Here is a 23,078-nt window from a genome sequence, read left to right on the forward strand (position 1 = left end):
CTTGGCCCACCCTTCACCCTGTGAACTCCACAATCGAATGCCCAGCCCGAGCAAGGGTAAGGTTGGCACTAACCAGAGGGCTTAGCACACACCTGCTCTGGGACCCCACATTCACTGGACCTATTTGAACCACGCTAAAGGGCAGGGCGGCGGTAAGCCTCTTCCTCCTCAAATACCCACCACCACCCACCACCACGTTTACTTCCCAATCCACATGTGAAGACATACTGGGAACCCAGAGAGCACCAAATGTGCGGAGGGAGGGGTGTAGTAAGCCAGAACTTTACAACCGACTTTATGTAAATGACTTTCCAGCAGCAGGTTATAATTCAAAGCTTTCTTTTCTGGAAATTGGCGATAGCAAAAGAGGAGACAGGTGTGTTCAGCCTCCCAGACTGCCAGGAATCTAGGTCAGGAGACCGGGCAAAGTCCTAGAGGACAGGTGTAGGCAGGCCCACAACTGAAAGTCACCTCTATCACTTCAGTCTGGAGATTGTCCCATGCCAGTAATGTCAAATTCTGCAAGCGTTCACAACCCACCACACCTGCTCATCAACCAGACAGGCCTTCAGGAACAAGGTAAGCAGGGTGCCGTGGCACTGGCCCTTAATCCCAGCACTCAGGAGGCAGAGGCACGGGTAGGAGGACCTCTGAGTGAAAGGTCAGTCTGGCCTACACAGTAAGTTCAGGATAGCTAGGGCTGAACGAAACAAACAAACAAAACAAAAAAACAAACCAAAACAAGACATATGGTCTGCCTGATCAGTTGCCCATCCAAGACCTGCTTGGTGAGACAGCAGATTCCACTCAGCTCCATGTGAATGAGTCGTGGCATTCTGGGTCATAATGGTAACTGATCTGGGGTTGCACAGCCCTCACTGGGCACACACTTCACGCAGGGATCCATTCGGTAACGAGATCACACCGCACTCCTCCAGGAGCTGCAACAAGGCGGTCTCCAGACCACGACAGAGCAGGCGAGAGTGGGCCTGTTTGGGAGTGGAGAAACTGCCCGCCCACTTAGTCTGTCCACAACGAGCTGGCAGGAGACTAGAGAAGGGACCGGTCGGCTCTGTCTACTCTGCTCAACTCACAGAAAGGCAGCCCAGTCCAGAGGGGTCCTCAGAGTTGGCTCCTGGCTACCCAATGACACCTGGTCTGTTGCAGGTGTCATCAGATGGCAGGCCGCAAGGCCTATCAACCATGCCCAAGGTCCCGGCATCTTGCAGCAACAAGATGAAAAGCTCCAGCTAGGCCTGAGCGGGCAGAGTCTTATAGGGGTTCAGGATGCCTTTGGGGTCCAGCAGGACCTTGAGCTGGTGCATCATCTTCACAGCCACAGGCGGCTTGCTATAGCCGAGGACGTTCTTCTTCTTGAAGCCTAGCCCGTGCTCGGCACTGACACTGCCCCGCTGCTTAGCTGTCCAGGCATACACGTAGGGCTCCAAGGCACCGAGCAGCTCCTGGCTAAAGGCCTCTGCCGTCACATTCAGGTGAAGGTTACCATCCCCTGGGGAACAAGGGAACAATTAGGCTGGGCAGGTCCCCAGAGGTCCTCCTCACTCCTAATACCCTGTGAGATGAACTCTCCCCTAGCCAGATGCTCCTTGCCCATCCTGGTTATGAACCACAGCCCTTACCCATTCCATCAACCCTCCACCTTACGGTACCTCGGGCAAGTAAGGCCCTGAGAAGCTGCAAGAAGTCCACAGCTCCACTGCTGTCTCCAACCCAGCACATTTCCCACGGTGTCAGGGACAGCCAGTTGGATAAACAAGTCATTCCTATCAATCAACTCCATGGGACCTACAGCATCACTTTTCTAGCTTCCCTAGAATGACTGGAAACTGACTTTGGTCTAAAGAGACGGGCTGGCGAGAACCATTCTGGTGCACAAAGACTTTTCAAACAATACCTGAAATAAAAGAAACGAGGGCAGAGTGCAAGGGTGCACGGATTCAAGCCTAGCACTCAGGAGGCATAAGCAGGTGGGGCTCCTTGAGTTCGAGGCCAGCCTGGTCTACATAGTGAATTCCAGGTCAGCCAGGGCTACAGAGTAGCAAAGAGATACTTTGTCTCAAGAACCGAAAACAAAAACAAAGCAAAGAGAAAGAAATTAAAAACAAGGGCATCCTCCCAATCCAGAACTTGGGCCCTTTGCTGGTACAAAACACAGAACTCAACTGGCAAGCTCAGCTGTGGCAGTCACTGAAGTGATGCTGTTTTAAGACAGTATCTCTTACATTCTAAGAAACTGGAACTTTTGCTGGACCTCACAGCCAAGTTAATATAAGACTACATAATTGACCTGATACCCTGCTATATACTCAGCCTGTTTATTTAGCCTGCTTAAAAAAAAAAGTAAGAACCAACCTTACATGTCTTGGATTATTCTCATATAATCAGCTTTTACAACCTAAGTAAATGCAAGGGTATAATCATAATGACCCTGACGAGAGGAGACACGTGGCTGTATATATGTATGCGATGGTAATCATGATGTATAATATTAAATTACTCCTCCATGCCCTGACCCAGAGGACACATACATGATGGTAATCATTTGCTGGAAACGGTGAAAAAAGCCTCAAATGGCAAATCTCTGTCATAAATGTTGGAGTCAACATGGATATAACTTGATAGTGTATGTTTATAGTTCTGCTTGTTTACTGAGTACTTTGGGACTGGTTGGGGTAAGCTGAAGTAAATAACACAATCAATTGTGAAATTCTGTTAGAGATTTCCATAAGTTATCCCTTATTCATTCCCCATATGGCCTCTCCTAGGCTGTTCAGTAAATATAAAGTACTTTGTTAGGGACAGAGGACAGACAGACAGACAGACAGACAGACAGCAGTAGGGCCTCCGAGGCTATCTTTAACATATTTAACTCAGAGCACTACAGTGCAGCTCATAGGGGCAGGATGACACACTGCTCACCCAAGTGCCCGTATCCAACCACATGTTTGGCACGAGGGCCAACACGGGTGCGCAGGTCGATCACGAGGTCATAGAGTTGTTCCACTGGGAGGGAAATGTCATACTTGAACACGTAGCCGTCACGGCTGAGCGCCTCTGTAATCCTCTCCCGCAGGGCCCACAGCATCTGGGACAGTGAAAGAAAACAGTCAGAGCACACCTCGACAGGGCTCCGGGGCCAGCGTCTCTGACATGGCGCTGCTTCAATCCAAGTCTTCACAGATGCAGGTGAGGGGCTTGGTGAGCCAAGGCTTGGACTGTTGGAGGGACCAGTGGAAGCTGGAACGGGACTAGGGAGACCAAAGCTGAGCAGAAGGAACCTGGAGCAGAGTTGTTCACTCACAAGAACTGTTCCATTATTACTTGGTTTTCATACACTGAAACTCACAAAGACTGACCCCCCCATCTCCCCTCTGCAGAGTTAGCCACTACCTACCACTTTGTCACACCAGGACCTTCTGTAGGGCAAAAGGGCCAGCCAAAGAAACTCAGCCTGGCCCCGAAACCAGAGGCAGTGAAAGAAACACACTTTGACCCTGAAATCAGAGCCAAATCTGCCCCTGACCAACTAAGTAGAAAACCAACCAAACCTCAGCAGGAAAATGAATCAATCCCTGAACAGAAAACCAACCAATCCCTGAGCACACGAGATCTAGCCAATCTGAGCACAAGGGACTGAAATCTGACCAATTGCCACCCTGAAAAATCTTCTCCCTGGAAAAACTAAGAAGCCCTATTATGAACCCTCTGCCTCTTCAGTTTGCTGCTGCCTTTTTTTCACATCCCCCCCCCCCCCCCCCCCCGCAGAGTCAGCTACTCTCCTGGCTTCTTCCCTCTCAATAAACTTCTTGAATGAGGTTTGGGTGAAGACCTTCTTCTCTGGAGCAGAGACGGAGCCTGAGTTGGAGCGGAGCAATGCAGTAACACTTGTTGGGGAAAGGTTCCCCTAGCAGAGCTGAATGGAGCGGTACCAGAACCCAGCGGAATTGTAACAACTTCGCTGGGGAAACCCTCCCCTGCCAGAGCAGAGCTGTTACACTGGGGAAGCCTTCCCCTGGAGCAGGGCACTAAGATGCTACTTTTACTGGGACTTGTGGTATTCCTTGGCCTCTGATTGCCCGAATAGTTTTCCATTCAAGCAGTAACACTTAGTATTCCTTGGCTCCCAAGGCCAGGATTCCTTTGCATCAGAGCCACAGTGCTTACACCTTCACCCTTGTGCCAGTTCCTGAAAAAAAAAAAAAAAACCCAACATTTCAGGGAATGTACCAAGTAAAACATATAAAAGATAAGGACTGGGGCTGGAGAGATGGCTCAGAGGTTAAGAGCACTGCCTGCTCTTCCAAAGGTCTTGAGTTCAATTCCCAGCAACCACATGGTGGCTCACAACCATCTGTAATGGGGTCTGGTGCCCTCTTCTGGCCTGAAGGCATACACACAGACAGAATATTGTATACATAATAAATAATAAATATTTTTAAAAAAGATAAGGACTTCCCCTGCCACATTCTCTCTCATTCTCTCTCCCCCCCCCCCCCGTGTGTGTGTGTGTACCACATGTGAAAGTATAAAGACAACCTTGAGTATTGTTCCTCAGATAGCATCCTCAAATGTTCCTCGGGGGTCTCTGAATAGCCTGGAATTCAAGCATCAGGCTAGGCTCACTAGGCAGCTGGCCACAGGGATCTGCTTGTCTCCACCTCCCAGGTGCTCGGATTAGAAGCCCATCCCACCATGCCCAGTCTTTTACATGAGTTCTCGAGACCAAACTCAGGTCATTGTACCTGTACAGCAAGTAATTTACTGACTGAACTGTCTCCATAGCCTCTTCCTTCCTACGTTACCTCACACCAGGCTTAACACAGAATAATAATAAAAAACCACAACCCCTCATCACCATTGAGGCTACAGTCAAAGTCCAAATCTCCCCAATTCTCTCAAATGTGTGTGTGTGTGTGTGTGTGTGCAATTTTTAGAGGCAGGGTTCCTTTTTGTGTCTTGGAACTCGCTCTGTAGACCAGGTGGAACTCAGAGATCCACCACCTGCCTCTGAGTTCTGGCATTAAAGGCATGCGCCACCACTGCCCAGTTTTGTTTTGGTTTTTTTTTTTTGGTTTTTGGTTTTTTTGGTTGTTTTGTTTCTCTCAACTTTTATAGCCATTTTGGTCACTCTGCATGTGACCACCACCTGGCCTACTATCCAATCCCCATCACAGACACATCTAGCTCTGAGAGGAACGTGGTGGATACTGCTCTGTGGTGTTCCCTGCTTGTCCTGCTGTCCCTAGCCGGCCTCTGTCCCCTAGTCTGCTTCAGCCTCCCCCACCTCTAGAACATCCTCCCTCTCCCGCAAACACCCCAGGGGACATCTTCCTGCTTTCCCATCCCATCACCCTGTTGCCCACACCTGTGCTGCCTCCCTCCAGGGTTCCTCATGAGGCAGGGCTGCCAGGGCACTCACTGCACTGGTGTGAGCCTTGTACACAGCACCAGGTCACTGCTGGTGTCCAATCAGTGGGATACCTAGTTCTCATACGGCACAGAGACATCCAACACATGGAGCCTGGTATCTGTTGTGCGCCTCCAGCAGGGCGAGGACTGGGACAGTTTGCATAAGGGGTCAGAGGTCCCTGAAGTGAGATCGGCCCTCTAACCGCAGCCATTATTAAGCTATTCTATGTGCCAGGCTGCAGGAAACGTTTTGTCTCACATGTAGAATCTGTATTTAACTGTATGTACACACGTATACATATATACATGTGGCATGAAAGCGGAAGAGAACCTCTTTGGGGCAAGAAAGGGGACCCATGGGAAGAAGGAAATACTGGGGTTGGTAGCAGCGAGGAGATATGAATAAGATACGTTAAGTATGTCTAACAACGTCACAACGAAGACCAACAGAATCTTTCATAAAAGCAAGGACAGAGGCTGGAGAGATGAGCCAGTGGTTAAGAGCACTTGCTGCTCCTATAGAGGCCCTGGCTCTTTTCAACGACCCACATGGGGGCTCACAACAGTCTGTAGGCTCCAGGAGGTCCGCCATCCTGTACAGGCACAAGGTGTGCAGTGCATACACATATGAGCTGGCAAATCACTCATACATGTAAAATAAAAATAAATCTTTTTTCTTTAAAAAAAAAGCAAAAGTAGAGTGTGAATCACTGTAACTTTCCCAGACGCTTGTTTGCTCCTGCTGTTATCTGAGCTAACGACCACCCGATACTTCAACACTAGACAGCACTCTGAATACACGTGCAAATGTAGACGCTTAGTGGGCAAGTGGTGCACACTTTCTGACACATTTGCTTCCCCTAAGTCAGACGTGCTCCTATAAATAATCCTAAGACACTCATTTATCTCACCCCAGGCTGGACTTGACTCTTCTGTCAAATGTAGACGAAGCAGCGTGGAAAGTACATAGATGTGTTGCCTTGGGGCAACACATAGATTAATAGAAATGGGCTAATTAAGTTATAAAGGCTAGCTAAAAGCAAGCCTAAGCTATTGGCCAAGCTTTCAAAATTAAAAAAGTCTCTGTGTGTCTGGGAGCGGCTGGTGGGACAGAGCTGACTCTCTGCCTACACACACACACACACACACACACACACACACACACACACACACACACACTAATAATTTTTAAAAAGGGAAAAAGGCCAGAGAGAAGGCTCAGCAGAAAAGGCACTTGCTGTGTATGGCTGGCAACCTGAGTTCAATACCCAGAATCCACATGGTGAAAGAAGAAAACCTAACTCTGCAAAGTTGTCCCCTGGCCAACACGCCACACATGCTATAACATGAATGTACACATATACGTACATGTGTGCACACATGCGCACGCACACACACACACACACACACACACACACACACTAATAAATTTCAATAGAAAACTCAGGGCTTCTGAAGAAAAAAAAAGGACCAGAGGGCAGGGTGACTCAGGACTCCCCAAGGCCTCATTCAACAAGATAAGTCAGCAGAAACATCTTCAAAACCATCCTCACACCAGAAAGAGACGCTCAGGGATTAGACCACATCCTCTCGCTACAGCTCCAGGAAAGGGTGTTTCTAAACCCAAATCCAAGTCCAGCACCAGCTAAGTAGATAGGAGGATGCCGGAACACTCCAGTCTCTCCCAGACATTTTCTAGGAAACGCCAGAGGGACCCAGCATGATGGGGGCATGAGGACCTTGAGGACTCAGAGTGAGCAGCTCTACCATCAGGAGCAGATACAGAGTCACTACCAGGCGGAAAAGCACCACATCAGATGAAGGAAGAAGCCTGGTGTGGGAAGTCCTTCTGCATATGTGTTGCTTTTATTGGTTAATGAATAAAGAAGTTGGTTTGGCCTGTGACAGGGCAGAGTAGAGCTAGGTGAGGAAAACTAAACTGAATGCTGGGAGAAAGAAGGCAGAGTCGCAAGAAGCCATGACAGACACTGGATGGAACCTTGCCAGTAAGCCACAGCCATGTAGCAATACACAGATTAATAGAAATGGGTTAAATTAAGATGTAAGAGCTAGCCAATAGGAAGCTAGAGCTAATAGGCCAAGCAGTGATTTAATTAATACAGTTTCTGTGTGATTATTTTGGGGCTGAGCAGCCGGGAGCAAGCAAGCGGCCTCCTCCTACAACAGAAGCCAAGGCCAAAAGCAGGTAGAGAGTAACATGTTCATCACCACCAGCCTCCAAATCAATCTGCGGCAGTAAGGCAGCCTCATGGAATCAAATCGGCCACAAGGGCTGCCACATTCCCCTCAACACCTTTGATAAGAAGTAGTATAATTGCTTACACTTCAATAAACGTGGACTGTGGGGTTAGTATGTGGCTCAGTTGTAGGGTTCTCACCTAGCAACATGAAGCCTTGGGTTGCTACACTAAACCAGACATGAAAGAACACCTAAGCTCTTGAGGAGTAGAAGATGGAGGATCAGAAGTTCAAGGATACCCTCATCTATATAGCAGGTTCAAGGCCAGCTGAAGCTGTATGAGAACCTGTCTCAAAAAAAAAAAAAAAATCGAAAAGCCAACCAACTAACAAAACAACCATAACTTAAAAGAAAAAAAAACTTAAAAAAAATAATAGGATATGTAACAGGCTGGCTGTAGAGGTCAAAGCTCAAGGATTCCGTGTTTTTCACACTCCTTAAGCACCTTCCTTTTTTTCTCTCTTCAAGAACCAATGCTTGCTGCTTCCTGCAGCCTCTCTGCCCTCTGCTGGCAACTCACCGTACTGCAGACAGCAGGACCAGGGCTGGACGTGAGGAAAATAAAACTCAGTTTAGGTGATGAGCAGCTCCCAAACAGATATGCCTCCTGTTCCTTTGTCCCACTAAGAGAACAAATGGCTTCCTGACAATATAAGGTTGCTGTGGACTATTCCTTTACACTGTGTGAATATATGTTGCTGTGACTGGCTTAATAAACAAGCTGACTAGCCAATAGCTGAATGTGATAAAGTTGGGCAGGAAAGCCAAACAGAATGTAGGGATGAGAAAGGGCAGAGTCTGGAGTTGCCAGCAGATGCAGAGGGAGCAGGAGATGAATGTGCCATGCTAGTAAAGGTACCACCATTTGGCAGAGCGTAAATAAGGAATATGGGTTAATTTTAAATGTAGGAGTTAGTAATAAGCCTGAGCTATTGGCCAAGCATTTACATTAAGTCTCTGTGTATTTATTTTGGAACTAGCGGTGAGGACGGGAAAACTCCACCTACATAACGTCTGTCCCTTAGGCACCCCATCCCCAGGACTTGTTGGACCTTCAGGTTTGCCTTCCACGATCCTTGTAGTTTTTCCTGCCTTTCCACACTCTAGACAGGTCTGTGGGGAGCGGCAGCCAATTTACAGGCAGCACACAGTCAGCCACGTAGATCTATTTACCACGTAGCCTGGGGGTGGGGAGACGTGTGGGAATATTTTGCTAATGTTGGTTAAAATGATCTAGATAGCAAGAACACATTTTTCACTACAAAGAGGTTTTCTATCCACACTATGAACCCGGCTATTGCTTGACCACACACTACAGTATATTGCTGGACAGACCAGGCTTAGCTATGTGAACTGGAGGGAAGGAAAGCGGAAAGCAGTGTTACATCACCTGGACTTTCCTCTGGTCCGTGGCAATGGTGCCGTCGCTCACCAGGCCAGAGTTCAGCACCTGCTCCAGAACGCTGGTCAGCTTCTCGGTATCATGTCCCGCACTAGAACCTGAGGTCTCAACAAGGACATAGAATGGACTCTCTGTAAGGGAGCAGGAGATGCAGTGTAAGCCCCGGGGCCAACCTGCTGGTTTTTGGTTAGAACCACTTCACTCTGGGTCATGTGGCAGAATCAGTTCGTCCCAGGTGCTTAGGGGTGGCCTATGAACAGGAAGCATTCGGGTAGGCTAAATTTCACATGGTTTAAATGTAAGTTTCCTGCTGGCAGAGAAAAAAGACCAAAGGTGACCCTCTGTGTGATGATCCACCCTGTTCACTCTCAGTCTCATGGCTGGGTCCAGTTGGGTACCTTCCAAGAGCCTGATGCGGAACAAGGCTGACACAGCAATGTACTGTCAGCTCTTAGCGCTGGCTTATCCACTCTTACATGTCATTTTTATCTAAGCTGTTCTGTTTACCAATAAAGACTCGGGAGTCAGATGTTGGGGTGAAAACCTGCTAGATCAGAGAAACCGAGAAGCAACCCGCTGACCTTCCTAATTGTCTGGAGACCCAGCAAGAGCATGTGTCCCAAACAAATAAGACCCATGAATCTCTAAGTCCCTCCCTACTCCTTCCTGCACCTCTCTCTATCCATCTTCCTGGGTCCTCCATACTCTCTATGGTTAATTCTTGTTAACTAGCTGCTGGCTCCACCCCCCGATCCAAAGTTAATTTTACTAACTCAGTCTCGAAGTTTCACAGAGAGATCAAATATCCTGCAACACTTACAAAAACTCCAGAACCCCAGGGAAAGGCCACCTGTGGGTAGACAATCAGCTCAGACATGGTTACTACAGGCTCAAGGCCATAATTTCTACCATAAAGACCTTACTGTCTAAAATTAAATGTGTATGACTAACTTACCGAGGGGCACTGTCCCCTTAACACAACATTAAGGCTTCTTAAAAGAACAATATGAGTTCATCCTACCACAGACTGAATTCAGTGTTAAAGACAGCCAAGCTTTCCCATACACAATGGCCACCTGCCCGCCTGGGACATGCCACTGCCGGAACCTTGGAGCAGTCCAACATGTCCCATGGTGTCCAAGCAGCAGGGCAGTGTTGCCCAACTGCACAGGAGCAGGTACCTTGGACTGGGTTGGTCAGGTGGAGGTGCTGTCCCACCAACTTCATGCACTCAGCATCCATGAACTCAAATGCAGACAGGATCTCGCCCAGCATCCCCTTGCAAGTGCTGAATGTCTGTAGAACCTCGGCAAACCCAGGGCAGCCTGCAACAGGACATAGTACTTCAGGCACTACAGAGGGAAGGACAGCAGGACCCAGGGCCTCACCCATCACCTGGCAAGGTCACCCCCTTCTCAGCAACAACATATCCCAACTCACATGAACAAGGGGAGTTGACCATGAAGGGCTGGGCGCTACAAGAAACACTCCACGGTTCAGCCCACAAGTTCATTTCAAGATCTCCAGATCTGAAACTATGCCTAAGAACGGCTACAGTGCACTCAGAATGGCAAAAGGGATCAGAGAGGCAAATCCTAGAAAAGTCTTGTAAACATGGGGCCAGAACCGAGAGCCATCAGAAAGAGGCCATTTCGCTCACCCATCAGCACTAAGGTCTAAGCTGGTCTCAGAAATTCACCAAACACTCATCTGGGGACACCTGAGATCTCTATGGGGCTACAGGACTTGGGAGCCACAGCGCAGCCCCAGGGTAGCTGTATGGAAGCAGAAAGGAACTAAGGGACTGTATGCACAGGTGGAAACCCTGTCGTAGAAGATGATATTCCTGGACTTTAGAAGATCCAGGACCACTGAGCAAAAGCAACATAACCACTTCCAAGAGGAAACCACACTCATCCTAGGCTTCTAGGAAGCAAACAATTGAGAAACATGGCTATGCTTACAGCCCAAGATAACTCAGAACACATGGACAAGATGCTGTGAGAAACCAGGTCCTCCACTCCAAGGAATGGTCTTGGATACAGTTAGAGAGAGCGAGAAATGTCTGGTGCAGCAGACCGATGAAAAGTCAAAGTAAAGGCCCACGAGCAGTGCTGTGATGGAGACTTTAAAAAGATGGACTGCCTGGGGGCTGGGGAAATAGCTCAGTCTTTGGTGCTGTGCTGGCTGTCCAAACAAAAGGACCTGCGTCTCATCCTCAGCATGGGGCTGGAGAGATGGCTCAGAGGTTAAGAGCACTGGCTGCTCTTCAAAAGGACCTGGGTTTGGTTCCCGGCACCTACACGGTGGCTCACAATCATCTGTAACCCTGTTCCAGGAAATCTGACTCCTTCCTCTGGTCTCCATTGGCACTGCACACACATGGTGCACAGACATACATGCAGGCATAACAAGCCGGTAAAACAACATACAAGTAAAAAAAAAAAAGAAAGAGAAAGGAAGGAAGGAAGGAAGGAAGGAAAGAAGGAAGGAAGGAAGCAGGAAAAGGAAAGAGAAGAAAAGGCAGGTATGGTGGCGAACACCTGGAATTCCTACTCAGAGGAAACGAAGACAGATGCATCTCTGGGGCTCACTGGTCAGCCTGCTTAGTCTACTCAGTGGTTACCAGGACAATGAAAAGTCTTGTCCCCCCCAAAAAAAATTGGCCTCTGGACTGCACTAGCATGCACATAAATGTGCACCCCACACACATGAATATAAATAGATAAAGGACATAATAAGAACAAACGAAGACCATAAGAAAGACCAACAGCCTCCTCTGGTAGGATCTGGTGAGTCAAGCGTGCCTCTTTCTCTCCAGAACTCACTCAGCTTAGCTGAATGAGTCAGCTGCAGACAGAAGCTGGATAACAATCCAGAAGGAGGAAAGAGAAAACCACGAACCATAGGCAGCAAAGGCAGGCCACAGACAGAAGCTGGCGTCGCATCAGCTGCATAGAAAAGGAACGAACAGTGTGAGAACCCTACGTACGGAGAGATGCTACAGCTGACTGCGGTGAAAACGAGGAAGAGAGAGAGAGACCGGCTGCCCCACAGCAATTACCACCAAGCCACTGTTTCTCTCAGAGTCACAGAACACACTTCAGAAATCCAAGCACAGTGGGACAAAGAAGAAAAGAGCCTCGATTGTTCTAAAGTGTGGTCTGACGAGAAACAGCTTATCACATAATTCTACACTCTGGACACCTGGAGGGCCAGGACCCAGATCTCCCGACAGGAAGCAGAGAGGCAAGGAGCAATGGGCTCCTCTCATTCCAAGCTCACACCAACATGTCCAGAGCAGCTCCCCGCTAGTTGACTCAGAAGCAGGCTGAGGAGGACCTACCGAGGAAAGCCACGTTCACCGCCTTGGGCCTGGGTGGGCACAAGATGGACACAGCAGTGATGATTCCCAGGGTGCCCTCTGACCCAATGAACAGCTGTTTCAGGTCATAGCCTGTGTTATCCTTCCTCAGGGAGGTCAGGCAGTTCAGGATGGTCCCATCAGCAAGTACCTGGCAAAGAGGAAAGAGACAGGCCTTCCCACATCAGCCACCCTTACCTTCTCTGGAGATGCTGACCCAACTCCAACCTCCCCCCACCCAAAAATATAGCCAGTCATAAACCCTCTGCCACTATACCCATCCCACCCCCATTTACTTCAGGATGGAGGCCTGGGGATGAACAGAACCTGGAGTGGATTAATCAGACTAAATGGATAACTTTTGTCCCCAGCTAGAGCAAGACTCTCCCAACCTCAACTTAAGTTCATTGTCTGGCTGGTGGAGGGAAACCCACCCAAGACAAAGAACACACAGAGGCACACCTGTGGAGGGCAAAGACCACAGCTGGAGGGAGAGGGCAGCATAGCTCGTACAAGTGAGGGACAGAACTAGGAAGAGTAGGGAACACAGATGAGGGAACAGAGAAGCTGGGAGCATGGCTTCAATGGGCAGGGAACATATATGGGAGAGGCAAGGAACCTCTAGAGCTGGGAGAAACAAAAGCATAGCTTGGGGGGCAGGGAACACACCAAAGAGGGAAGAGCCCACGAAAGGGGACCGAGAAGCACAGCTGGATATACACAGCTGGGAAGACAGCAGGGAACAGCCGTGCCTTGAGGGTCCCCCCACATCTGAGACCCTAGGGCATAAAGGCATTGCTCGTTCCCATATGACAATTCTAACCTGAGACCCGTTGGCTAGTACATCAAGTCAGTGGCTTACTGGATTTTCAGGACAGTGAGTACAGAAAAAATAGTAGTAGTAGCTGGTAACCAACCAGAGAGCTAAGCCACTGGGACACTGAGACTTACTGGAGAAAGCATGGTTTTCTGTCTAAGAAAAACACGCTCTGCCTTTAGAACCCACCAGGAGACGGGATAAGTAAGTTAGTCTTCATTGTCAATTTAGCCGATAGAAAATCAGGAGCTGCGGAGATGGCTCAGAGGGTAAAACACGCTGCACGACTTGAGTTCCAATGTCCAGTACCCACGTAAACAGCTGGGTCTAGAGCCTGTGAGAAGGCTCGGGGGTAGGAGCAGCTGCCACTAAGCCTGATAATCCAGGTCGATCCCCATAATCTACAGAGCAGAAATAGAGAACCAGCTTCTACAAGCTGTCCTCTGACCTCTACATATGTGCCATGGTATACACACACATGCACAAATGCACCAAATATGGAGAGTCAGACATGGTAGCACATGTCTTTAATCCCAGCACTCAGGAGGCTGAAGCAGGTGCGTCTCTGCGAGTCTGTCAGTCAGTCAACACAGAGAGTTCCAGGTCAGCCAGGGTGACACAGTAAAACTCTAACTCAATAAATATATATATAAATAAGTGAGATGGATGTACATGACAATTTGTGCTATAATCCCAACCTTGGGAGGCACAGATAGGAGGATCACTGGCCAAATGTCTAGCCAGTTGGTGAGTTCCAGGTTCAATAAAAGACTATCTCAGAAAACAAGGTAAAGAGTAATAGGAGACACTTAAGGCTTCTCTCTCTCTCTCTCTCTCTCTCTCTCTCTCTCTCTCTCACACACACACACACACACACACAGGGGGGGGGGGGAATTGATTTTAAATTTAAATAAGCATGGAAGCACCGGGCCTGTAGTGTCTGTGTCGGTGTTTCCAGAAATATTTAACTGAGGTTAAGAAAACCCACCTTGAATGTGGGCAGCAATAACAACCCCAGCTCGGTTAAAATGGCTTGAGCACCAGAATTTATCTTTTTGTGTTTCCGGATACAATGATACAATGTAACCATACAATGTAACCAGCTCGCTCACATTCGGGCCAGCATCCTTTCCCAGCCCTGATGGACTGTATCCTCTCAAACTGAGTCAAAATAAACCCCTCCTCCCTTATGTCACTTGTCAATTACCTTATGGCAGCAGTGGGAAAAGTAATTAATACAGCAAGGGTTCAGGGAAGGGGAAGAGAGTCCAGAAGGGACACGGGCAGGGGTGTGACTCCATAGGAAGGTGGCCTTAGCTAACCTTCCTCTTTCTCCAATCCCCACAAGTCTGGTACAAGTAGTGTTGCTGCCTGAATGAAGTGACCCCTGGTGGCTCCTTAGGAGGACTCTACATGTCCCTGAGAAGCCCAGAGCCAGGAACCATTATAATAGGGTCCCTAATCTGGAAATGGATACACACACCAATATAGCCCCATGTCCTGCACCACTGCCAAGCCAACACCCTCAGACTGAAGGTAAGCTGTCCCCAGGACAGGATATGCATCCTGTTAGAACCCAGCTCACCACTTCCAGGCCCAGGACAGTCCCTCGAAGTGAGCCATATCGCAGAAAGCGCAGACCACCAGCATTGGTTGCCACATTACCCCCAATGTGGCAGCTGCCCTTGGCTCCCAAGTCCAGGGGCATGATGAAGTCCCGCTCCTGCAAATACTGGCTCAGCTCCTCCAGCACGCAGCCTGCCTGGCAGACCAGAATTCCTACAAAGAGCAACTGAGTTACCAACAACTTCTGGGTTTCCAGGTGTATGAGAATGCTCACTGGTGAGAAACCCCAAACTCCTCTGTAGTAAGAACTCCCAGAAACAGAGTGTTCTCCTCTGAGGCTACACAGGAAAAACATCACTTAGTCCTTTGTAATTACAATATAAGACGAGAAAAATTAGAAAGGCAAAAACCGAGAAGAAAAGTGTTTGTCTAACTAAGGGGAGGGAGTAGAAGAAAGGGTTGTTACAAAGCAGTGACCTCAGCTTGGGGGGCTCCCCGGCCCCAGGTTACAATGTTTAGCTCTGTTTTGGTGAATGAAAGCTGTTGCTGACTGCAAACAACAGTCCCCTGTACAGCAACCCAGCCTCGGTATGGGAGAAGGCTATGAAACCCCTTCACAGCTATCACTGCATAGCAAGTATGTCCAGGACAAGCTGCCGTGGCAAACTCTGGACACAAATGAGACTTGTGTAGCATGTCCACAGTGTGAGCCACCTAGTGAGTCACCTAGTGACTTACAGCACACAGAAGATGGCCCTGATGCAGCTATGCAGCTGCCAGCTCTATCCCAGTCAGGATTCCCCGCCCCCCCCAACCCTCCCCCCCCCACACACATTTGCTAGCTTAAGTACAGCCCCAGGCTAAGGAGGAAGGACAGCCTCATCTGGCACTAAGAAGGACAGAGGAGTTTGGAGCACACAGAACACATGCTTACCGGATACATCATGAAAGCTGATGACTTGGTTCATGAGGGCAGTGGACAGGATGATTTCATCAAAGACGGGGACACTGCCCCCCACCATGCCAGTGTTCCCCCCTTGTGGGTTCACAGCCAAGTTTCTCTTATGGCAATGCCTAGGACAAACATAGGATAGATATCAAGCCAGCATCCCAAAGCTCAGACAATCACCCCATCGCCAAAGGACAGGCTCCCAAGCTGACAGTTGTCTCTGAAAACTCATCTCCTCTCTAGGCCTTCCTGCTACAGAGGTTCTTCCCCAACACCCTGTAAAGAATTCAAGGGAGAGTCTCCACCCCATCTCCTCCCACAAAGCTATACACAGAGGAAGGGAGGCTGACAAGGGGAAGAGGGCCTATGTGGCCTAATTCTAATACCTTCAGAGCTCTCTCATTGTTTCTAAGAGTCAGTGGCGACACCATCTTTACCTCCACCACCCTCATCCCCTCTAATCCCACTGCTGTAGGCTGAGTTCTGAGCCTGGACCACCAGCCCTCGGGCTGTGCTTGGGAAGTATCCTCCAGCCAGGACTCTTGCAAATAGGGATCTGGAGAAAGGGATGCCCTTGTCCATGAGCACGCAGTGAACCCCAAGGACAGCAAGCCACAGGGATTTTCTATTGGGCAAGTGTAACTGTGGCCCGTGGTGTCAGAAAGTACGACGGCAGACATCTCCTCACTTAAGAATACAGGAGATTTCCTCTTACCTAAGAATCTGGGACACTTCCTCGGTGGTCTGGGGCCTCAGCAACACTTTACTACAGCCTGTGACAAGAGAATAGACTTGTCAGCCCACATGGAGGGACGCGGCTCAGTCACAATCCTTCCTTGAAGGTGACACACACCTTTAATCCCAGCACTCAGGAAGGCAGAGGCAGGCGGATCTCTGAGTTCAAGGCCAGCCTAGTCTACAGAGTGAATTCAGGTCAGCCAAGGCTACACAGAGAAACATCTGTCTCAAAAGAAAAAAAAAAGTGTGCAGGTATCCTCTTTGCTTCTGTCTCTCTTGCAGGTACCTCTCCCTGATAATCCACCTGTCCTGGCTAGTTGCTAGTTTTATGTCAACTTGACACAAGCTAGAGTCATCTGAAAGGAGGGAAACTCAATAGAGAAGATGCCTCCACCAGATCTAGCTGGAGGGCATTTTCTTAGTTATTGATTGATGTGGGAGGGCCCAGCCCACAGTGGGTGTTGCCATTTCCTGGGCTGGTGGCCCTGGGTTCTGTAAGAAAGCAGGCTGAGAAAGCCGTGGGAGCAAGTCAGCAAGCAGCGCCCCTCCCTCCACGGCCTCTGCATCGGCTCCTGCCGCCAGGTCCCCGCCCTGACTTCCTTCGCTGAGGAACAGTGATGCGAAAGTGTGAGCCAAACAAACCCCCCTCCTCCCCAGGTTTCTTTAGTCACTGTGTTCCCTCACAGCACAGCACAGTCACCCTAGCCAGGACACCACCAAAGGAACATTCCACGTCACCAGTCCACCCATCTCAGGTCTGGCTGCCCAATGCCCCTGTGCCTCCCTAGCTTTCTTCCTGATGAACTCATTAGGACGTCAGTATCCATGCATACTGGGGACAGATCTGACTCGCTGCCTATTTTTACAAACAAGAAACACAATCGTGTCCTAGCTTATGCTCGCCCATGACTGCTGACGCCCCTCCAAACTTCTATTCACCTTGCCTCTACGCCCACGAGCAACGGCTACTGCAGGTGATCTGCTTCCTACCTGGAGCCCCACACCTGTGCAGATGGCTTACACACAGTCCACCACTCCCGATCCCTGGGGCTCACTGCCTTTCCCTTCCTCCCTTTTTACCCATCTTTCCCGCCACCTCCCCATCGGCTCTGTACACCAGCTAAAATGCTCTCTCTCATCTTAAAACAAAACTGAAAACAAACCTCCTCTGGCTTGGGAGCCTATAAAATGCCCTCACTTCCCCGACCCCTGGATGATAGCATACACTTCCAGGAAATACCCAAGAGAACTACCTCCCTCCTCCAGTCTGGAATAGGCTTGGCTATTTTTGTCTTTCACCAAGGACCCTGCCCACAGCTCTGAGTCAAGGTCACTAATGGCATCTGTCTCAATCACCTTCCCTAATCTGTTATCACGTGTGGCAATCCGTGCCCCTCACCGAGCCTTTCTCTACTGATTCTGTACCATATTCCTTTGGCTCCCTGCTGTCCCTTGGCCTTGCTTTCCCAGTCTCCTTAGCTGGTTCCTCTTCTCCACTAATGGCCTTGGGCCCCAGTGGTCCCAATGCTGGACTCCAGATTGGCCTATCACTCAGCCCAATGAGCTGCATCTATCTGTACAAACCCAAACTCCGTTTCCCCAGAGACTCTCCTGGGCTCCTTTCTAGCCAGTAAACAGAGATCCAGGGCTCCACCATCTGCACAGCTGTGCTGTTGTTCCTCTGTATCTCATACAAAGACCTAGAGACAACCCTTTCCAGTTCCTCTGGAACCTGTGATGGCTCAATTTTTATCAGGTCTTTCCTGATAACAAGAGAACATCCATGAGGTACTGGGCTATCCTGCCTGGCACTCAAGTATCCTCATATCCTGTCAACCGCATTCTTCGTATGTTGTCGCCAAGTCCTTCTCTTTATAGCAAGAATATCACGCTGTGTTTTCAAGTTGGATGAAATCACTTCAGAAGAGAAAATGAGACATAGTAACCATTGGGCCTGGGCTACTGAGCAACAGAAAGAGGTGCAGGAGGAGGCTGATAGCAGCAATTATGTAACAGCCAGAGCACCAGTCATGCACCCCACTCTCTAGAGATACCTGGATCCCCACAAAGATGGACTCAACCGTGGAACCTATGGGAATGGCTTGATACTATAAAAATAAGGTCATTTTTAAACCTTTTAAAATGTATTTATTTTATGTGTGTTGGTGTTGGTGTTTTGCCTGCATATATATCTGTGTGAAGGTGTCAGATCCTCTGGAACCAGAGTTAGACAGTTGTGAACTGTCATGTAGGGTGCTAAGAATTGAGCCCCGGTCCTCTCAAGAGCAGCCAGTGCTCTTAATGGCTGAGCCATCTTTCCAGTCCAGTCCAATATAGAATAGGCTCTTGACAGGATAATGAAGATCTAAGGTTGCGTGTTGGAGACGGCTGAGTAATTAAGAGCAGAACAAAGGACTGGAGCTTGACTCTCAAAACCCACACCTGGCCGCTCACAAGTGCCTCTACCTCCAGCCCCAGGAGCTCTGGTGCCCCCTTCTGGCTTCCACATGGACTGCATTCACACACGCAAACCCACAGTCTCTCTCACACACACACACACAAAATCTGTTTGCTGTTTTAAAGTTCTCAAGTTAAGATGATTCTGGACTAAGTGGACCCTAAATACACTGACAAGGTTTCTCTGAGACAGAAGAGGATACCTGGAGAGATGGCTCAGTGATTAAGAGCACTTTTCAGCCTTTGCAGAGAACCCAAATCAGGTGACTGTCAACTGCCAGGAACTCTTAACTCCAGGACGTCCAACGTCTTCTTCTGGCTTCCGAAGTCACTTACTGTTCTCCCACATACCCGAGCGCCCCCCCCCCACACACACACACACAAACACACACACACACACACAAAATAAATCTTTTTGTTTTTAAGACAGTGTTTCTCTGTGTAGTCCTGGCTGTACCGGAACTCATTGTGTCAACCAGGCTGGCCTCGAACTCTAAGATCCGCCTGCCTCTGCCTCTGTGCTAGGATTAAAGGGGTGTGCCACCACCTCCCAGCTAATAAATCTTTTTTTTTTTTTAAGAAAAAAAAGAAAAGAAAAGGACCAAGGATTGAGGCCACATAAAGCCAAAGCTGGAGGGTGCTACCAGGAACACGTGGAGTCACCACAAGTTCAGCGTGGCAGGAAAGACCCTCCCCAAAAGGCTGCAGGGAACACACTTGATTTTGGACTCTGAGCTTCCAGAACTGAGAGGGGTGGGTGCCTTGGGTGAAAACTGCCTAAAAAGCTGCACAGATGCAGACAGCGGTGTCACAGCCCTCGCTTCAGCCAAGGACCTCGGCTTTTCAATCTGCCGATTTTACTCCCTGAAGACCTCAGTGGTGTCTTTCAAGGCATCCAAGGCATGTTCATAGTGACCTCTACTCCCTTCACCTACACTGTCTACCTGGTCTCTGTCTACCTGGTCTCTGTGCTTTGATCTTACTCCACTGCCCCCAGGTCCTGACTCACCGCGAACGCTCCTCAGCCAGTCCACATTGCATGCCTCCAGCTGCTCGGGGTCTGTGATCACTCTGCCAGGTATGATGCGTTCAAAGGCAGTCAGGTCCTCCTCAGACACAGTGGAAAACGGCAGCCGTTGCACTGGGTATCGCTCAGAGGTCAGCATCACCTCAGGACTGCCGGAGACGGAAGAGTACCTTCTGCAAGCCAACGGGTTGTACGAATCCCGAGGGCAACCCAGCCACTTCAGCCCCACTGAGGCTCCCTGAATGTGGGTCCTCCTCCATCCTGCTGATGCCCAGAAGAGCCTTGCAGAACATCTGGGCACCAAATGGAGCACCATTGCTCCTGCCGCTAGATAGATGGATGGATACATAGATAGATATAAATAAAGATTGAACTTTCAACTCCCGAGCAATGAAGTAATGGGAGAGCCTCACAATGGCCTCTGTACCACATGAAGTCACACACACATTGCCTAGAGCAGCAGTTCTCAACATGCTGGTCACTACCCCTTTGGGGTCGCCTGTCAGATATCCTGCATATCAGCATTTGAATTACAGTTCATAACACTAGCAAAATTACAGTTATGAAGCAGCAACGAAATAATTTTACAGTTGGGGGACATGAGAAACTGTATTAAAGGGTCGCAACATTAGGAAGGTTGAGAGTCACTAGCCTAGAGGAACAGGATGGCTTGGCACTAGAAAGACAGAGGAAGGGGATTCAGGCTGCAGGTCATAGAGGATAAGATATTTAGAAGGGTTTGGTTCTGAATGTTTCACCCAGTATAACAGCCCTGTAAATTCACTCGTGTATACTTGTTGGTGGCGCGTTCTCTCCTGGGCATTAAATTTTATCTTTTGCAAACAGCAACCGCTTTTCCAGACCCTTCCCCTTCAAAACAAAACTAGGTTTTAAAGCCCAGAAAGGGAAGGTATCACGGGAATTGTGCACCCAAGCAGCTGAAAGGCGAATTTTATACCTTAGGTATACTTTGCTACAAGTTTTAAAAGGTCTGGAGGGAAGGGAACTGCGACAGTGCATACTGGCCCGGGTAAGGCAACTAACACAGGAGGCTTATCCAGAAGATGCCACCTTCCAACTGAAAACTACTTGGCCGCCGCTTCCGCCTTACCTGAGACGGAAAAAACACAACACAGCATGCGCGAAGCATGCGCATGCGTCATGTGCTGTGACGTCAGGGAAGACAAGCTATTTGCAATCCTAGCCAACACGGCCTGGGAGCGTTGCGGGTGAGAACGCTGTAAATAGGCTCACGCCGCCGGCAGTCCCGGCTCGCTCCCGACCTGTGCAATCACTTGACAGGCCACAGTCCCGGCGGCACAGACCCAAACACCAGCGCCCACCACCCCGGAACTGCAGCCGGCCCACTACGCACCCTAGCGTCCGTCCGAGTGCGAAAACTGAGTCCACACACGCATCCAGGTTCCCACCCTTGCACCACCTTAGGCCTAGACCAGTCGGGATGAAGCAAGCGACTGCGCATGTGTCGGCCCTCCCTTCCCAACCCCGCCCTTAGGCCCTGACTTAATCCTCCGAGTCCTTCCAATGAGCTCTCCTGACCCAACCTGAGTCCCCCAGGTCCCAAAGAGGAGGGTGTTCTGCTTGGATCAGAATCTGACTCCACGCAGCAGATGTCCCAGCACTCCCTATTTCGAGCGCTTTTCCCAACTGATCTCATCATGGTCCACACGACTAGCCCCAAAAGCTAAGTGCCTGCTCCTTCATCTCACTGTGGCTCCTTCCCCAGGAACCCTGTCACCCTTGGAAGCTCTTCTCTTCCCCAGGGGTTTTTGTTTCCCTAGGTACCTCTACCGCCCCTATAAATCTCTACCCTCTTCCTCTCTCTCCCCCCAGCTTCCGTCTCACCTGAGGTCACTGGTTCATCAACAGGCACTACTTCGAAAGCCCAGCCCTCAAAGTAACACTTCACTGAGCAAGGTCCAGGGCAGGGACTTACCTACGGGTACCACAGAGGCCAGTCCAGCTCTACGGAGAATTCCTGGCCTCCTGGGTCCGGCAGTACTTGGTACTGCGGTTTTCCTGGGGCAGCCCCAGGAGCTGTTACTTCTTCCAGCTTACCCACTTCCATTTACCATCACGGGACAAGCCCAGGAAGCACATTCTGTAAGATGTTAAGATAATTTAGGGTTCTGCACCAGCTACTTTAGATCTCTGTCCCGGGAAGAGCAGGAGGCTCCCGAGGCAAGACTAGAAGTATAGCGTCGCTTGGCTGAGAAAAAGCCAAGGCATCCAGATAGTCCTTGCAAACTGGATAAGAGAAGGCAGCACGTAGGGGTCAGTAGTTACGTGCTGTGCGCTGGGCGGGGGAGGATGCAAGCTGTGCCTTCAGTAGGCCAGTTCCCTAGTGTCTGTCTGTCCACTCTCCCGGGTTTGTCAGACAGGGGCACTGGGACACGGTCAATGCATCATCCTGGCATTGTCCAGGTCCAAGTCACAACTGCATCTGGATTCCTGTACTGGTTAGGACATTCCGGAGGCTTCTGCTAGCCCCTTCATACTAAGTTGGCCCTCACTCCATAGGCCACTGAGGGTAACTGGCATCAAGAATGTCAGTGTGCTGGATAGTTCTATGTCAGCTTGACACAGCTCGAAAGGAGGGAACTCCACTTGAGAAAATGCCCCATATAATCCCCCTGGAGGGCATTTTCTTAGGTAGTGATTGATGGGGGAGGACACAGTCCTTAGTGGGTGGTGCCACCCTAAATTGATGGTCCTGGGTTCTATAAGAAAGCAGGCTGATGAGCCAGGCATGGTGGTGCACGCCTTTAATCCCAGTACTTGGGAGGCAGAGGCAGGTGGATCTCTGTGAGCTCAAGGCCATCCTGGTCTACTGTAGTGTGAAGCGGCGGGGCTGCGTCCCACCACCCGGCCACCGGCTAGCTTTACACCCGAAATAATTACACGGAAACTGTATTCTTTCAAAACACTGCTTGGCCCATAGTTTCAGCCTCTTATTGGTTAATTCTCACATCTTTCTTTAACCCATATTTAGTAATCTGGGTAGCACCACGAGTTGTGGCTTACCAGGAGAGATCTTAACCTGTGTC

General features: G+C 49.5%; 1 protein-coding gene across 4 annotated transcripts; it reads right to left on the bottom strand.

Moving 5' to 3' along the window:
* Positions 1–322: 322 nt before the first annotated feature.
* On the bottom strand, positions 323–21,945 carry D2hgdh (D-2-hydroxyglutarate dehydrogenase). Of its 4 annotated transcripts, none has more exons than XM_038339568.2 (10): positions 21,877–21,945; positions 19,993–20,337; positions 16,504–16,561; positions 15,774–15,913; positions 14,859–15,052; positions 12,439–12,607; positions 10,274–10,417; positions 9,081–9,223; positions 2,941–3,106; positions 323–1,510 (listed from the first exon to the last, which is right to left on the bottom strand). In XM_038339568.2, exons 2-10 carry the CDS (start codon positions 20,324–20,326, stop codon positions 1,251–1,253), a joined length of 1,608 nt encoding a protein of 535 aa, XP_038195496.1. In that variant the 5' UTR covers positions 20,327–20,337; positions 21,877–21,945; the 3' UTR covers positions 323–1,250. The 4 variants fall into 4 exon arrangements, with proteins under 4 accessions (XP_038195496.1, XP_038195495.1, XP_038195494.1 ...); XM_038339567.2 differs by lacking the exon at positions 21,877–21,945 and adding an exon at positions 21,386–21,504; XM_038339566.2 differs by lacking the exon at positions 21,877–21,945 and adding an exon at positions 21,122–21,368 and having other exon boundaries at positions 9,081–9,190.
* Between the last annotated feature and the right edge of the window lie 1,133 nt (positions 21,946–23,078).

This window comes from Arvicola amphibius, chromosome 8 (genome assembly GCF_903992535.2).
Source record: "Arvicola amphibius chromosome 8, mArvAmp1.2, whole genome shotgun sequence".
Classification (NCBI taxonomy): domain Eukaryota; kingdom Metazoa; phylum Chordata; class Mammalia; order Rodentia; family Cricetidae; genus Arvicola; species Arvicola amphibius.